Source organism: Microplitis mediator, chromosome 7, assembly GCF_029852145.1.
Source record: "Microplitis mediator isolate UGA2020A chromosome 7, iyMicMedi2.1, whole genome shotgun sequence".
In the NCBI taxonomy this organism is placed as follows: Eukaryota; Metazoa; Arthropoda; class Insecta; order Hymenoptera; family Braconidae; genus Microplitis; species Microplitis mediator.
Genome location: NC_079975.1, coordinates 18,697,121 through 18,713,949, shown reverse-complemented (window position 1 = coordinate 18,713,949; position 16,829 = coordinate 18,697,121). Strand labels below are relative to the sequence as shown.

General features: G+C 25.7%; 2 protein-coding genes across 8 annotated transcripts; both read right to left on the bottom strand.

Annotated features, from left to right (window-relative positions):
* Nucleotides 1-757: 757 nt before the first annotated feature.
* LOC130671899 (cytosolic purine 5'-nucleotidase) lies at nt 758-16,781 on the bottom strand. 5 transcript variants are annotated; one of them, XM_057476019.1, is made up of 9 exons: nt 16,563-16,781; nt 11,148-11,251; nt 3,864-4,151; nt 3,348-3,771; nt 3,117-3,273; nt 2,756-2,996; nt 2,408-2,645; nt 2,202-2,321; nt 758-2,113 (listed from the first exon to the last, which is right to left on the bottom strand). In XM_057476019.1, exons 1-9 carry the CDS (start codon nt 16,779-16,781, stop codon nt 1,955-1,957), a joined length of 1,950 nt encoding a protein of 649 aa, XP_057332002.1. In that variant the 3' UTR covers nt 758-1,954. The 5 variants fall into 5 exon arrangements, with proteins under 5 accessions (XP_057332002.1, XP_057332004.1, XP_057332005.1 ...); XM_057476021.1 differs by lacking the exon at nt 16,563-16,781 and adding an exon at nt 11,499-11,667; XM_057476022.1 differs by lacking the exon at nt 16,563-16,781 and adding an exon at nt 11,539-11,643.
* Nucleotides 11,822-16,071, bottom strand: LOC130671903 (uncharacterized). 3 transcript variants are annotated; one of them, XM_057476030.1, is made up of 9 exons: nt 14,204-16,071; nt 13,995-14,030; nt 13,544-13,908; nt 13,351-13,476; nt 13,146-13,257; nt 12,649-12,796; nt 12,403-12,580; nt 12,218-12,340; nt 11,822-12,126 (listed from the first exon to the last, which is right to left on the bottom strand). In XM_057476030.1, the coding sequence occupies exons 1-9, from the start codon at nt 14,326-14,328 to the stop codon at nt 11,936-11,938; spliced, it is 1,404 nt and encodes a 467-aa protein (XP_057332013.1). In that variant the 5' UTR covers nt 14,329-16,071; the 3' UTR covers nt 11,822-11,935. The 3 variants fall into 3 exon arrangements, with proteins under 3 accessions (XP_057332013.1, XP_057332015.1, XP_057332014.1); XM_057476032.1 differs by having other exon boundaries at nt 13,995-14,041; nt 14,165-14,336; XM_057476031.1 differs by having other exon boundaries at nt 13,995-14,110; nt 14,204-14,322.
* Nucleotides 16,782-16,829: the final 48 nt, after the last annotated feature.

Here is a 16,829-nt window from a genome sequence, read left to right as displayed (position 1 = left end):
ATTAATGGATCACCACTTAGCGCTAGTGAAATTAGTTCCCAATTTTAAATCAACTTCTGTGAAGAATCTTTTTCATCATTTTCAGCTACTATATAAAAGTCACTATGTATTAGTTAATTCTGCGTGATAATATTCACATGTGCAATATGGTGCAATATCTTTTTGTGATTGATTGCTTAACAATTTATCTCTTGTTTGTCTGTAAATTAATAAGATTAATTTTTTATGATTAATGTTTATGTATTATGCCAATTGACATAAATTAATAAAATCAGCAGCCTGTCTAGTCGAAGGGAAATTGCAGAATTGACGTTCTACAGAGTTATCAACAGTCAAATAAATTTCCCTAAAACGTTTAAACTGTTTGGTCCTTAGACCTAGTCTTAGAAAAATCAACTATAAATTACAGTTATGGTTCACTTAATAGAATATCAAAACTAGTCAATCATCATCGTTCAGACAATAACTTTTTTGGGAATACAATTGCATCATTATCAGCTAATATCAAAAGGCTACTACTGCAATATCAAGTATTAACTCTTTTTGTAGATTATTTATGCTTATTTTGAATTGTTTTATATTATTACTTTTATCTACTCACTTATCTTTTTATCATTGTGTAATCGTTAGTGTATAGTCGATTGGCGTTAAATAATAAACTTGTTATTGGCATTAATTAATAAACTTGTTATTGGCATTAAAATTAAATTCGATGAAAAATTAATGGGAAATATTTTTAATGAAATTGTACACAAGATTCCACTTTTTTAATATAATGTTACTTTATAAGAACATCACGATACAATTCAACTATAAATTTATGATTATTCAAAGTGTTATTACAATAATACGGTACATAAATATTTTCCCTAATTACTAGCATTAACTTTACCATACTCGTGTGATTGACATATTTAATTGTAATTTTTCTTACGAATATTTTATTCAAGAAAACTATATTGCAAACATTTGTTATCCTAAATGATTATTGAGTTGAAAAAATCCTGTATTTAAAATTATCTTTATTAGGGCTTACTAATTATCAAATTATGTAGATGTAAATTAGTAAAACTAATTAATGTATGTATATACATATAAATTTACAATTTTATTCTGCTAACAATTTCGAAAAATACGTATAATTTTGATAAACCTAAAAATGCTCAAGCTTAATTATAATATTTTGAGCAATGATAATTTTAATAATTTATTTTCTATATTGATAAAAAAGTGAGGCTTATATATACGTATATAATATTTTATCTTAAAGTAAAAAAAAATCAAACAAATTTATTAATTTTTTCTATAAACTTATGTAGTTTTTAAATGTCATTTATTTACATAAAATAATAATATGTATTATATAATAAAAGTGGATTTCGAGCATGAGTTAGTAAACTAACATAGAATAACATTGGCTGAATTTATTTTTTTATAACATTATCGTCAATTTGAACATTTTTTAAGTAGGGAAGATTTATTTTTTTAACAGATTAGACTGAAATAGTGAGCTTATTAAACATAGAATAAAATTGTTTAATGATTGTTATCATGATAGCTATGATTAGGCACCTTTTTAATCTCTCTTTTCTTTTTTTTTTTTTTTTGCTAGTAAAAACACTAAGTTCGATGTATTTTAAATAATCTTAGTTAACAACAAGATATATACAATAAGTGTTTAATAACTGGTGTCAAAATAGTCAATTAATTTTAATTAACGTAAAAGCTGAATAGATATATATTTAAACGCATTATTTTGTTTTTAAATTATAGCAACAAATCAACTTTAACGATTGAACTATTCATTGTTTAAGATCATTTAAACTAACTTAAACTTGATTTTAGCTATCTCAGTCTCTGATTGTGCTTCTACATAAGTTTTGTTTGAGATTTCTACAGCTCAAACACGTAGATGGTTCATAAAATGATGAACTTTTTTTTCTTTAATTTTGTATTAATTACTGTCAATTTTCTTTGATGATCTCGATGGATTTTGTTTTTGTGAGTCACTATCCTCATCGCTGCAATCTTCATCATGTGTATGTGTAACATTACGCGGCGTTTCTGGTCTTGCATGTGGAATTGCACCATTATTTTCAGTTTCTAATGATTTCTAAAAATAAAAAATTAAATAAATTTAGTAATTTATTTTTAAATTGAACTCATGAAAAAAATTTTATTATCATAACTATTATACTTACAGTCATAATATTGTTCTGCTCTTCATCTTCGTCAGTGAGTTTAAAAGTTCGTGATCTACTAATCATTGGGGTTTCCATTACAAAACGTTGCTCATGAGCTACAGTGCTTTCATGTGGCATCTAATAATGCCGCAAATAAAAAATATCAATTAATAATTTTAATGTGGAAAGAGTGAAATTATAATAAATAAAATAAAAAAACTTACCAGCATTGCTGGTGCACGAAACATGTATGAAAATGGATAATAAATAAGATTAAGAAAAGTTGCTGCATAAAGGTCAGCATATCTTACAACTTGACTGCTGAAAAATGTTTGTCTACTTCCACTTCTGAATAATGAGCCCATCATTCCATATGCCAAATCCATTTTATGTGTTACGTCTCTAATAGAAGCCCGTAGTTTCGATATATCAGGCTTTTCGTTAGTACTACTGTCTAAATTTCTACGATAATATAAAATATAAACATAAAATAATTAAAATTTATTATTTAAGGATAAAAGAAAAAAACCATGAATGAAGAAAAAATTAAAAAAAATATAAATAGTACATACTTGTACATTTCTCCAAGCATAACATCAAGATTTTGTAATTCAGCGAATAATTGACATTTGTCTGTCCAAACGTGTAGCTCTTGAACTAATTCAGGAACAATAAGAAAAGTTCTCCAGCCACGTATTTTTTTACTTTTTAAAATATCACCAAAAATATGATCTCCGATGTAAAGAACATCTTTTCCTTTAGCTCCAATCATCTCAGTAAAAACATCACACGATCCACCAGAATAAACTTCACCTAATATGTATAAGATAAAAAATTTATGAATTATGGATTAGATTATAAGACCTTGTGAAATTCAAAGTAGATTTCTAGTGTTTGTATAATTGATGATGTTACGTTAAAAATGCTGATTACCTGTATGAAGTGGTCCTTTATGTGTTCCCAACTTTAACGCGCCTGTTTTTGTATTAACTTGACGTAAAATAGTGCCTTCACCGAAAAATAATGGTTTATTTGCGTCAACTACAATGGTATCAAAATAAGTTTTCCAATCTCTATGCGGTTCATGAGGCTATAAGATATTTTTAAAAGTTTTAATTACTTTTTACTGCAAAGTAAATTTTTTTATAATAAATTTTTTCATACCCTAGCACCGTGCGGGAAGTCAAATAGATAGGTCATAATTTTATTGGTGAAATTATAGTCACTATTAGTCAGCAGAAAAACTTTAGCCCCACTTTCACGTATCCTAGTTAAAAACATTGGCAATCTTTCGTCTTTCTTAACGTATTCATCAAGATTTTCAATTGTTTTTGACTTAAGATCACCTTGAATGTGAATCCAATCAACAGCATTTCTTACATCTTGAAAAATACTCTTAAAACTCATTGTAAGTTCACCTTCTTTTACACCGGTTTTTTCACGTGAAAATTGAGGTGAATTTGTAAAAAAGTCTATCAAACATGCCAGTAAATAAGTTTCTGGTAAATTAAATAACGTATTTAAAACGTAGACACGTGATTCGTCGAGTTGAAGAAATTTATTTGGATATAATTCGTATACTTGAGAGCTAAATATTTATAAAATATTTTGAATTATTATTTTTTTTTTACCTATTTTAATAAAAAAAATAAATATTAAAATATAGAATAGATTACTAACTGTTTGAGAAACTCGAAACCATGAACACAAACAAGAATATTTCCATAAGCGTCAACTTTCAAAAGATTGCCGTAGAGTGTATCAAACCATAATCCTCGAACTGGAAAACTCGGATCATATTCAAATGCACGTATCTCTTGTGGATAACCCAATGAAATTAAACGTTCTTTGAGTAAATCAAAACCCAATTGTTCATATTGGGGTGATTTATATTCTGCTAAAGTATAATCCATATCAAATCCATAGAATTTAATATTCTCCAAGTGGAGACTTCGATTGACGAAAATTCTGTGATGAAAAAAAAAAAAAATAAAATTATAATCATTAGAATTAACAAAGAAAAAATGGTTTTTTGTATGCTAAAATATAGGCTTTCAAATCTATTTTTCATTTCTTTTGTTTTATGGTTTTACATATATACACACTAGGGTGGTCGTTAAAAATTAAATTTTCTCATACGCCCCATAAAAAGCTTCTTTTTAGTGAAAAAATACGTGGGGAATTTGTTTTTTTTTTTAACTTCCCGCTAAGAAAATTGCAAATTTTCAAAAAAGGGAAGTTATTGGTTTCGGTCCGATTTTCGAAAATCGAGTTTTCATCAGATGTCGACGTTTTGAGGAAACTATTCTGACTATTCCCGGGTGGACGTCCGTGTGTGTGTGTGTGTGTGTGTGTGTGTGTGTGTGTGAACTTTTTTTTGTCCGACGATATCTTTGGAACGGATGAACCGATTTGAACGTACTTGGTGGCGATCGAAAGAGCTCACCAAAACTTAGTCTTGATTAGATTTTGGGGTAAATCGGTCATGTAGTTTACAAGTTATACAAAGAATAAGAATTAAAAATTTTTTTTTATTTTAGTTTTTTATTGATTTCTCAGAAACGACTTATACGATCATCTTCAAAATCTAATCAGCTCTAGAACTCAATAAAACACGTCGATTGCCGCCTCAATCATCAAAATCAGATAATTCGTTCGAGAGTTATCGCGGGAGAAAGAAATGGTAAAAAACAGTTTTTTGCGAATATCTTCGAAACAACTGAATCAAACAATTCCAAAATTTTATCAGCTCTAGAACTCAATAAAATACGCCGATTGCCGCCGCAACCATCAAAATCGGTCAATTCATTCCTGAGATATCGTGGGAGAAAGAAATGCTAAAATCGGTTTTTTATTAAAACAATGGCACACTAAAGTATTTTCGAGCTCGAAGAGCTCGAAAATGTATCCACAACAATGTTTTCGAGCTCGAGAAGCTCGAAAACAGCGGGAAGTTTTGGGGCTGGCCCGCAGGGTCAACCGATAGACAGATTTTTTTAAGTAAAAAGAGCACGTGTCTCAGGACGATCAAAGTTCATTTTTTTATACAATTGCGGTTTTTTTAAATATCTCATGAAATATGCAGATTAAAGGAAAAAATCATAAGAACAATATTTTATGAAATTAAATTCTTGACAAAAAAAGGTGATATTTACTATTTTTATAAAATGTGTATTTACGAAGATATTTAAAAAAAAAAATTTTTAGATCTTATCAAATCAGCATTTAAAGGATTACAAATGTTAAAAATAACGTTTTTTCTTAAATATAGACAACTTCGTAACTCGTAACATATCAATCATTAACGCTTCTAATAGTTTTTTAACTTCCCGCTAAGAAAATTGTAAATTTTCAAATATTCAGGAAGTTTTAAATGAATTAATGTCAGAGGATATAGGAACAAAAAATGGTGTAAATTAACGAATTATTATTCGCCTGATGAAGCAATAATAAATTGCGAAACGTTGCAAATAATAATTCGTTAATTTACACCATTTTTTGTTCCTATATATCCTCTGACATTAATTCATTTAAAATTAACTAAGGATCTGATTCAAATTTAATTCGGGAAGTTATTGGTTTCGGTCCGATTTACGAAAATCGAATTTTCATCAGATGTCGACGTTTTGAGGTCCTAGGAAGCTTTTCTGACTAATTTCAAGATGATGTCCGAGTGTATGTATGTACGTACGTATGTAAATACCTGTATCTTTTGAACGGATGAACCGATTTTGAACTTTGAGGTGTCATTCGACGCGGCTTGTCAATATCTTGAAGCTGTAAGAAATTGAGCTTGATCAGCAGGGCTCGTTCAGAGATATTCCAAAAATAAAATTTTTTCAAAAATGGTTTTTTTGGATAACTTTTAATGTGCTCGATGGATTGATTCCAAAATCGACTGGGCTCTAGAGCTTTATAAGCCGCGTCGAATGCCACCCCAACCATCAAAATCGGTTCATTCGTTCAAGAGAAACTGTTGTCGAAAGAATTAAAAAAAAAAATTTTTTTTATTTTTTTTGAAATATCTCAAAAACGACTCGATAAATCGAATTCAAAATTTGATCAGCTTTACAACTTGATAAAACGCGTTGATTGCCACCTCAACCGTCTCAATCGGTTTATTCGTTTGAGAGATATCGTTGGAGAAAAAATGGTGAAAAACGTTTTCTTTCGAAAAGAACGGCATACAAAAGTATTTTCGAGCTCAAAGAGCTCGAAAATGCATTCACAACAATGTTTTCGAGCTCCTTAAGCTCGAAAATAGCGGGAAGTTTTAGGGCTGGCCCACAGGGTCAACCGATAGACAGATTTTTTAGTTAGAAAAATGCTATTTTAAACATTTGTAATCCTTAAAACGCTCAATTCATAAGATCTAAAAAATGTTTTTTTAAAATATCTTCGTAAATACACATTTTATAAAAAAAATGGATGTGACTTTTTTTGTCAAGATTTTAATTTCCTACAAAATTGTTCTTGTGATTTTTTCCTTTAATCTGCATATTTTATAAGATATTTTTTAAAAAATGCGATTGTATTGAAAAATGAACTTTGATCTTTTTGAGGCACTTGTTTTTTTTACTTAAAGAGAAAAACCAAATTCTCCATGAATTTTTTCACTAAAAAGAAGCTTTTTATGGGACGTCTGAGAAAATTTAATTTTTAACGACCACCTTAATATACACACATAAATGATTAGTTGTACATAGTAATCAATCATAAAATAAAATACAATAGATAAATTTTCCACATATAGATAATGATAAATTATATATTACAGATGATTAAAAAAAAAATTTGTATTATAAAATTGATTTAAAATAAAAAAATAAAATGTGCGCTGTTTAAAAATTAAATTACAAAGTGTCGAATCACTTACTCATTAGGAGCTGAACGTTTAAAGATAATATCCTGAACTTTCATAATTTATTTATTTATTTAATGATAAAAACATAAATAAATAAAATACTCTTATATTATGACGGAAAAAACACCTGATTTAATTAATTAACTCAATACTTTATCGATTTCACAACTGTCATAAACTATGACTTGTTATTGTCACTAATGTGTTTCATAAATATTATCGCGGATACTTCCAACATGTATTTTTTATATTACGTCTTATTATATACGATGAAATAATTATTAAAAACAATACAAAGCCATAAAGTTGTAAATGAAATGACTAAAATTAATAAACAAAATTATTATTATTGTTATTATTCTTATTGTTGTTATTATTATTATTAATTTTATTATTAATGTAAAATAAAGTTTACTATAAACGGTAGAAGTCTTTAGCTCACACGACTGAATTGCTTCGTGTGTACGACTGGTCTCAATAAATATAATGAAAGCTATCCTAGATTAATATAACGTTACGTGGGGAGTGATGAGTTATACGTGCAAACGAATCGCAGGAAATCATCATCAATTCTATGAGAGGGAGAACAAGTTTGAATTGCTGTCTTAATGTTGAAAAATTCTTTTGATGAATATATGTATAATATTTTTTTATTTATTTGTCATAATCTCAACGAAATTTGAATGTGACTCATTGAATAAAGATAATTTATCACAGTGGATAAACATTATTATTTATTAGAATGAATAAAACATGTTTCATTGGAATTATTTTCTTTCATTTAAAAAATTTAGTATAGAATTGTACACAAAATAAATCACGTATTAATTCTTGAATTGGCAATAATTCTAAGCCTTTTCTAGCAACCTTGTAAGATATTTCTGGTTTAGAAATATATGATGTTTAATGATAGACACACGAAATTCTTGTGAAAACCAATTAAATCGTGTAAGGTCAGGAGAATTTACATTACGCTCACGTGATAAGTATCTCACTTAAAGTGTTTAATTATATTTTATTTTTAAACTTTATTAAGTTTATAAAAAAAAAGAACAAAAATTTAGGATGCTTTAAAAAATAAGCTGTGTCAGCAATATATTAAATTTACAATATAGTAAACATTAACAAAAATTATAAAATCCATTTTATTGTGAATTTCATTATTTGCATAATTTAAATTCAAACATTACTGTAATTAATTCATGAATAAATAAGCAATTTCATAACAAATAAATAAAATATTAAGATAATGGATAAGTAATTTTAATTATTGAATATTCAATAAATAATACTTTAGTAATAAAACATTGCTAATTAAATCATAGTTTTATTTAAAATTTATTTAAATTTATTAATTTATTAACAAAAAAATATATTTCAAAGTCGTGTGCAATCGTTGGCAGTTTTCGTGTTGGCTTTTAGCCAGTATAATAAAAATCTGGAGAATTATTAGTTCCTACTTCCATATTCTTAACCTTGTGAACAGTTTTTAAAAATCTAGGTATCCAGCTGACGTCTTTAGCATTTATAAAAATTGATTTTCTTTAAAAATTTAAAATCGCAGACGAATTTACAAGCATTTAATGTGGAATTAAGTTAATTTGTCAGCAGTAAAATGATTAATTTTTCAACATTTTAAATAAAAAAAACTTTTTTTTAATTATTTAATTTGTAAAATTATTATAAATTTTTAATTTTTGCAATTTACAATGATTAAAAAATACATTTAAAAAAAAAGTAATGCACCTTTCAAATTTAACATCTTTCTTATGATAATATCGAGTGAAAAAAACACTTGGCATAATATATTATAAAAACAGTCAATATGCTAAAATGAAATTTAGCCAGTGATAAAATTTTATAAAAATTAAAACTTTCATAAAATCTAAGAACAAATTTAAAATAAATGAATAAAACTAACTTTTACTGTTTCCGTTTCTTTATTACCTGTGACCAAGTTCTCGTTTATAAGGAATACGGGCCCCATCTACCCAACTGACAAAGTCTTGTTCACCTCTTTCATTGTTATTGAATCTTTCATCACTGGCAAGTAGATTGTCAAAAACACTGAGACCATACTTTAGTTTTGTACCGCCACTCATATTTTCTGTTACTTTATAGTCTAATTTAGATATGAATCAATTCTCTCTTTGAATAATTTCAGAAGATGCCGAAGTAATGAATCAATTATCTAATTGATTAAAATATAATAAAGCTATTGAGGCTTCTAACACAACTGTTAGTCATCAAGTGTAGTTAATATTCATTGATGAATTTTTTATCAGCGTAAAATATATCATTTATCTCCACCGATTTGTAATTCAATAAACCAACAATAAATACTTTCACCGTTAAATAAATTAATTATAAAATAAATAAATTTTTTTATATAAAATAATATTTATCAAACTGTAGTATCGTCTGTAGAAATACTATATCAACCATCTCATTGGCACGTCGCCACTGGAATGATGATATTTTTCTTGGTGACACTAAAGATAAATAAATTTCCAAACTTACATTTGCAGCATAAAGTTGCGTATTAATATAGCAACAAATCGAAGCAAAAAGATAAGACATAACCACTGAAAGGTCATCATCCGTATTAATTTTATCATTAAAAAAATATTTTAATGTAGTCTGATGCAAGTGTATGATGTAGAACAAAGTATATTTTCCAAACGAGTTTTTAAACTGCTACTGACCTCGAAATATAATTTTTTTTACGTAAATTTAAAATACGTTTTGAAAAAATATTTGAACTATTATTTGAATCATTCAATTTAAATTAACAAATAAATAAATAAATAGAAAACAAAAAATATTATAATATAACTTTTATATCGATGTCTATTTATTCTATATTAATTACTAAAACAATTTAATTAAAATAATAAACATGAGAAAAAATATTTTATGAGTAATGTAATGATGATTAATATATTATCAAAATGTTGATGTAGTAATTGTTATTATTCAGTTACTTGATACTTCAGTTAACTCATGCGGATGAATTTCGCAACATAATTATAAAAATAAATACGATAACAAACAGAAATAAAATAATCAGAATAATGTAGTTGATTTCGATAAATATTCTTAGATTCATCAGTTTGTTTTTGAAAAGAAGATAAGACAAAAACAACCAAGAAAATATCACGACAGTCTTATACCTCAGTTAAGGTCATTTGTTATCTATTAGCATATGTCTTTATAATCGTTTCTATTCATAATTTTTTTTTTTTATTAGTGAAAAAAAATACATTTTAAGTGTGATTATTTTTAACGTATTGTTTTAATAAAAATTTGAGATTTTCGAAATAGTTATTTTATAAACAGAATCTATGAAAATTAAATTTTGGATTGAATATAAACATAGATTTTTATATTAAAAACACTTTGACATTACTTTCATCAAATTTTATCTTGCAAGAGACATCCGATAATTTTTTTATTTATTAATAAAAAGTCAATATTAACAGAAAACGTTTTTAATCCTTATGGAAGTTTTTCTAGAATTGTTGAGCATATTGTATAATACTGTAAATTAGCAGACATTGAAAGAATTGTTTTTAAATCAACTTATAAAATACTTACATATGGAAACATTTTTTTTAATTGCATGTGAATAACTTTAAAAAATTCTTTTATAATGACACTAAAGTTGGCCGACGTCTAATAATTTTTGAATTTTTTTTCAAAACGATAAATTAAAAAAAAAAAGTTTTTTAAATTGCACTTATAGTTTTTTTAATTTTCTACATGTGCACATTTTTAGTTGTTTTTTTTTTTTTTTTAATTGATTTGTTGGAATAAAAAAACCGAAAATTGTTAATTGTCTGTTAACTTCAGGATGGTGTTTTAAACATATTAACAAAATTTTACTGTACTCACAAGTAATTTATTTATGAAAATAAGAAAATTGTCTGATGTCTGCTACTTGCATCATATTACCAGATAATTTTTTTCTCATAAAATATAACATTTTTTGAAAAAAATTTGGATGTCTACTATTTTCATGAAATTGACGTAAATAAATTTTTTGTTAAATAAAATAAAATTTTTATAAAAATCATAAATAAACTTTGATTTTTACAAACCTTTGGCTAGCTTGTCGATACCACTTTTTGTATCCACTAGGATCTTCATGATGTGAAGAGCCGTCATCTGCATGTGAATTACAATTCTCCAGGTCCATTATTAACTAAAAAAATGAATGAAAAAAAAAAAAAACGTCATTGACGATTTCTCAAATATTTACTCCTATTATTATAGTGGTTAAAAATATTTAACATGCCAGTATTGAAATTTTGTAAGAAAAAATATACAACAAATTTCACTTAACCACATTTAGATAAAAAATACAACGTTACTATCATTTATTATCAATATCTTTAGTTATTATAGACATTTAAAAAAAAAAAAAAGTAGTAAAAATCACTTATTCATACCTATTTAATTGAAATTAGTAAATAGAAAATTTTTTAATACCAATATTTAAACCGCCTATTTGACTTCTTATCACAAACTTTTACAATAAAAACGCTGGTAAAAAGAATGCGAGTGTATAAAAAAAAATAAAAACTAAATCAAGAATTGTCAATTGTCATCGGAACAATTAGAAATGTAATAAAGTGACTCCGCAGTTAGCAGAGAAATTTTTAGACCACAACGCCATCTACGGAAAAAGTTAAAATATTTCATTTCAAATATTTCTCACACAAAGAAAATTTCGTTTAATTTAAATGCAAACACTTGAAAATTATTACCCAATAATTTTTTATTTTGAAAATATTTATTTATAATTTTTTACGCATATACATTCAACATATCATTAATAGTAATAAAATTTGATATTTCCTAACTATTTACTTATGAAAATTATAAATTAAATGAAATTAACAAGATAATTTTTTGTTTTAGTTGCTACAAAAATATATGGATCTTTTTCGGCTTCAGCAATATTCATAGAAATAATTGGCTCATCATTAGATATTCTTATGCTTTTTGTCTTAATAGTATTGAAATTAAGATGCAGGAGAAAATCAGCAGTCGGAGCATGAATTACATGAATTATGCCTAAGAATAATTAAAATAAAATATTAATTAATTTCATAAAAGCAACCGAATTAGATTATTTATTTAAACGATTATTATATATAATGAAGACCTGAATCTAAACCAAGAAATAAAAGATGTCCATGAGTAATTACTGATGTTATGCATCCATCAAGATATGAAAATATATCGTATATTTTGTAGTCATAAGAAAAACTAATGAATAAATATTTTCCTGAAATGTTAATAAAAACAAACAATAAATTAAAAAATAAATAATAATAAGAAACTACTTACCAATGACAAAAAGTATCGCATTATAATATGTTACATAAAATTTACATGATAAACAAAAATCATCAGGAATTAAATGTGTCCTTAATACTCTTTCGGATTTACTTGATAATCCATAAGCCATATCTTGTCGAAGAAATAATTTTAATTCACTGTTGTTTTTATAAGATAATAATAACGGCTATAAAAAATGATTAAAAATTAAAAATGTTACATATATTTTAATATTGTGAAATTTAAAAAATTTACTCGTGCATTCCGCAAATAAATTCCAATTGCTGTAGCATCTCCTAGATCAAATCGTAAATGTGTATTACAGATTATACCGTCTAATGACCACGAATGTTCTAAAATGATTTCATCATTTTGTGAATAACAATTATACATCGAGCCAGCACTAAAAAAATACAATTAAACTTTATGAAATTCATTAATTTTAAATTACACATAAATAGATTTTCATAATGCATCCAGTATATGAAGTAAATATATGTATCCCGTCAGCATAATACAAAGTATTTTCCGTGTATGTTCACATTGAAACTTCAGGACATATAGTATCTGTGTTATCTATGTTGCTCTAGGGTATGTGCGGGGTCTGACAAGTGCCAATGGCTAGAAATCTATGGTACTATTCTCGTATGCGAAAGTTTGAACGAGTAGTTCGTATGTGTCGTAGGTGGAAATCGGGCATGAACATGGAGAACACATGCCATAAGTCGACTGCCGTAGTTAGAAATAATTACCAGATTGATTGTGCTGATAAAATAGAAGATTTTAATTCTTTCTTTGAGCTAACATTCCAAAATTTTAGTGAATTATTCTTAGACTTTGAAACAGCAAGTATTTCTTGTTGGTCTAGAAAAAAATCAGAAGAATTAAATATTTTTTTATGGAAAAAAATAATTTGTTATTAAAAGAATCAATTCGTTATGATAATTATTTTAATACCATTATACCAAAATTCGACTTGATCTAAAGGTTCACCATGGATTGCTACGAAAAATGGTTCATTTACATTATAAATATTATAAAAATATATAGATCCTGAATTGGTTCCAATTGCTACATTATCACCTGTAAAAAAAGTCAACAAATAAAATTAGTAGTTGCAAATAAAAAAATCAGTATTTGTTCTTCTTACTTGAAGTTGCAGTACAAGTTACAATAGATGAATTCTCTGAAAAGTCGAGTTTCATTAATACAGGTTCAGCATTTAAAATCATAATCCACTTAGAAAAAGAATAGTAAGTTCCTCTCCAGATATCTTCATCTATTATAACTGGATAATCATCTAAACAATGTGATGGAAATGCTTTTATCATAATGTCATGGACATGGCTACGCCCAATTTCATGTATACATGTTCGTTTCCAATTAAAATTTTTAATTATTTTTTCAATAATATAATACCAAGTTGAACAAACTTCTTGAAGAACAACAAGAGCTGATGGATCGCTAACTTTTTGTAAAATTATTTCCCAAATCTCAACAGGAAACATCTTGAATCTAAATTTAATTTAAAATATATGTATATATACAGATATATTTAACTAAATGTTAATCATCTATGTATGTATATAAATTGTACTTACATAATTGTTGTTTCTTTCGTTCCTAATATATATATTCTGAAAAATTACTTCATACTTCGAATTATTTATAATATTCTTAAAATCGTTTTTTTTTTTTTAACTATTACTAATCATTTCTATTAAATGAAAATTAAAAATAATTTTGCAAAGTAAATAATAAATTTACTTACTTTTATGTGATAGTTATCATTTAAATTGTGTCAACTTACTTTGTTCGTGAAAAATGATAAATAAAAATACAATTTGGTGCTAAGGATGATTGATAAAATGATGAAAGATTCCCAAAGGTAGATACGTTAATAAAAAAAATCTTAACATGTTGATTGAGCAACATTGGACGAATTTAAATGTAGACATAATTTAGAGTAGGCAGTAAATATATATTTTTTTATTTGTTTATTGATATTTAAGCTGTCGTCATTTTTTTGCAATAACGTTTAATAGCATACATATTTTCTTTTGAAAAATATTATTTTTCAACTATTTCGAAATAATAAAATTTTTTTTTAGTTAATATTAAAAATATATAATTTCGTAAGTATCATAACGAAATTAAAATGATTCCAAATATTTTAAGTGACATTAATTTATAGTGAGAATGATTAAATATAAAAACTTTAAATTTAATTATAATTAATGAGGTTAATCTAGTCATCAACTTACAAACACAATTGGCAATTGTTGCCTTATTAACTGGCCAGATTAGCATCAGATAAAAAAATTTAATTTATAATATAGATTTATATACAAAAAAAAAAAATTCAAAATCTATCTACTTGAAAATCCTACAGCTTTTCATTATTATTTTTTCTAGTTATTTTTTTGCTCAACATTAAATTTTTTTTATGACAATGAAACCAACAGACAATTAACTATTTTTTTTTTTCTTTTAAGAAAAAAATTTAATATTATTATAAAAATGCATTAAAGGACTTTTTATTTTTCTTGTGAGCATATTTTAAAAATTTTTTTTTAATGTTATATAATTTATTTAAAAAAACAATAAAATTGTTAAATTTCTGCTATTTTCGATATCATTCTTTACTTGACGCTCTTTTTTAATAATAGCTTTGGAGTTTTACTTTTATTGAGCCACATTATAAGTATTAATAATAAAATAATAATTAATTAGAACAGTGACTTATTTCATATATGTAATTTATTTACTTTTTCACCTACTGTATAGATAAAAATAAAATAATTATTTACAAAATCTCAATTTTTTTCAACGAATATTCTACTTGATTAAAATAGAAAAAAGAAGTTTTTACAATAAATTATTTTTACTGATTTATTTTATTAATTCTCGTTCAAGTTTTGTACATAAGTGTATCAATAATTGTTATAATACTTTTAATGGGTGAACACGTTTAAGAAACGTTACTGCAATCAAATATTTCTGATTAATTATAATTATTATCAATTATAAAAATGTTTATCCTCCTCAGTCTCGAGGCATCATTTTTTTTGCTATTGGAATAATTTTTTAATAGGTACACTAATAGACCTTTTAAGAAGCAAAAAAACCTATTTTATATTTTTTGTAATTTATAGTTTTTAAAGCCATCTATTTTAAAGTGTAGCAATAATTATTTTTATGGTTTAGCAAACAGCTGCTAGCTGCCAATGCCGACAAAATTGACCCCTATACGAGGCGTCAGGATCGAGGAGGTTTTATAAATGTTTAGCTATAATAACACTTTTAAATAGATTCAAAAGTCACTTTCGAATTAATGAACACCATAAAAATTTTTCTTATCCACGTTGAAAAAACACAAAAAAAAATTTTATACTTAAAACCACATTTTCATTTGATTCACTTGTTTGTTATTTTTTATTTATTATAATAATAATAATAGTAATATAGATGCATTTGATGATAGTGAATTATTTTATCACAATAAAATCACATTTCTTCTGCAAACACTAGAGGTCAGATACTTTTAATTCAAGAATCACAGATTTTGAAAATACGCGCGATTTTTCATATAAGGTATTTATAATTTAAAAAATAAATATAAAATACCTGAATAAATACAGTTGCTAGAAACGTATTTGTATTTCGTCTATTTTGTTTTACTTATTATTTTTAAGCAACATCAAAAAAAAAATCTTTAATAATTTTGTTACTAAAACAAATTACAACTAAAGAATTTAAATCATAAAAATAATAAACGTCAAAAAGCAGGCAGATAAACAAAGAATACAAAAGTGTAAAAAGTCTAGAGGCTGTACAGCTGCAATTAAAAAAAAAAAAACGTCAATATTATTATCAATCTGAAGTTTGTTGATGTCACAAATTAAAATAAATGATAGCTATTAGTATAACTATAAATACTTCGTGACTAATATAATATAAATGCCGGACAATGTATGGTAATTGACTTATTAACGGAAATTATAATTCTACAACTATAATTTTAAATGCGGCAAAATAAAATTTTTAAATTTAATATTTAGATTTTAATAAAGTATTGAACTAAATACAGTACTATCTATTACACTCTTCATACCATGCATTAAAAAAAAAAAAAATGTGTACATAAACATAGAAATAGGAACCTGCACCTGTCGGATTATTGAGGGACGAATAAACGGACGATTAGAATTGGCTGTTGGCGTGTGTTGAGATTTTTCATCGATGATAGCGACCGAGGAGTAAGTCCGTGGCGCCGTGTATTGTGTTGTCCGGCGTTGATGGTTGTTCTTGGCCTCTGGAACGTATGAGCACCAAGGTAATACGCGAAATTTTGTTATACCACGAATAACAAACGTCGTTCCTTTCATTTTGTAATATAATAACCACGTATTTATTGTTGATATTAAATTATATAC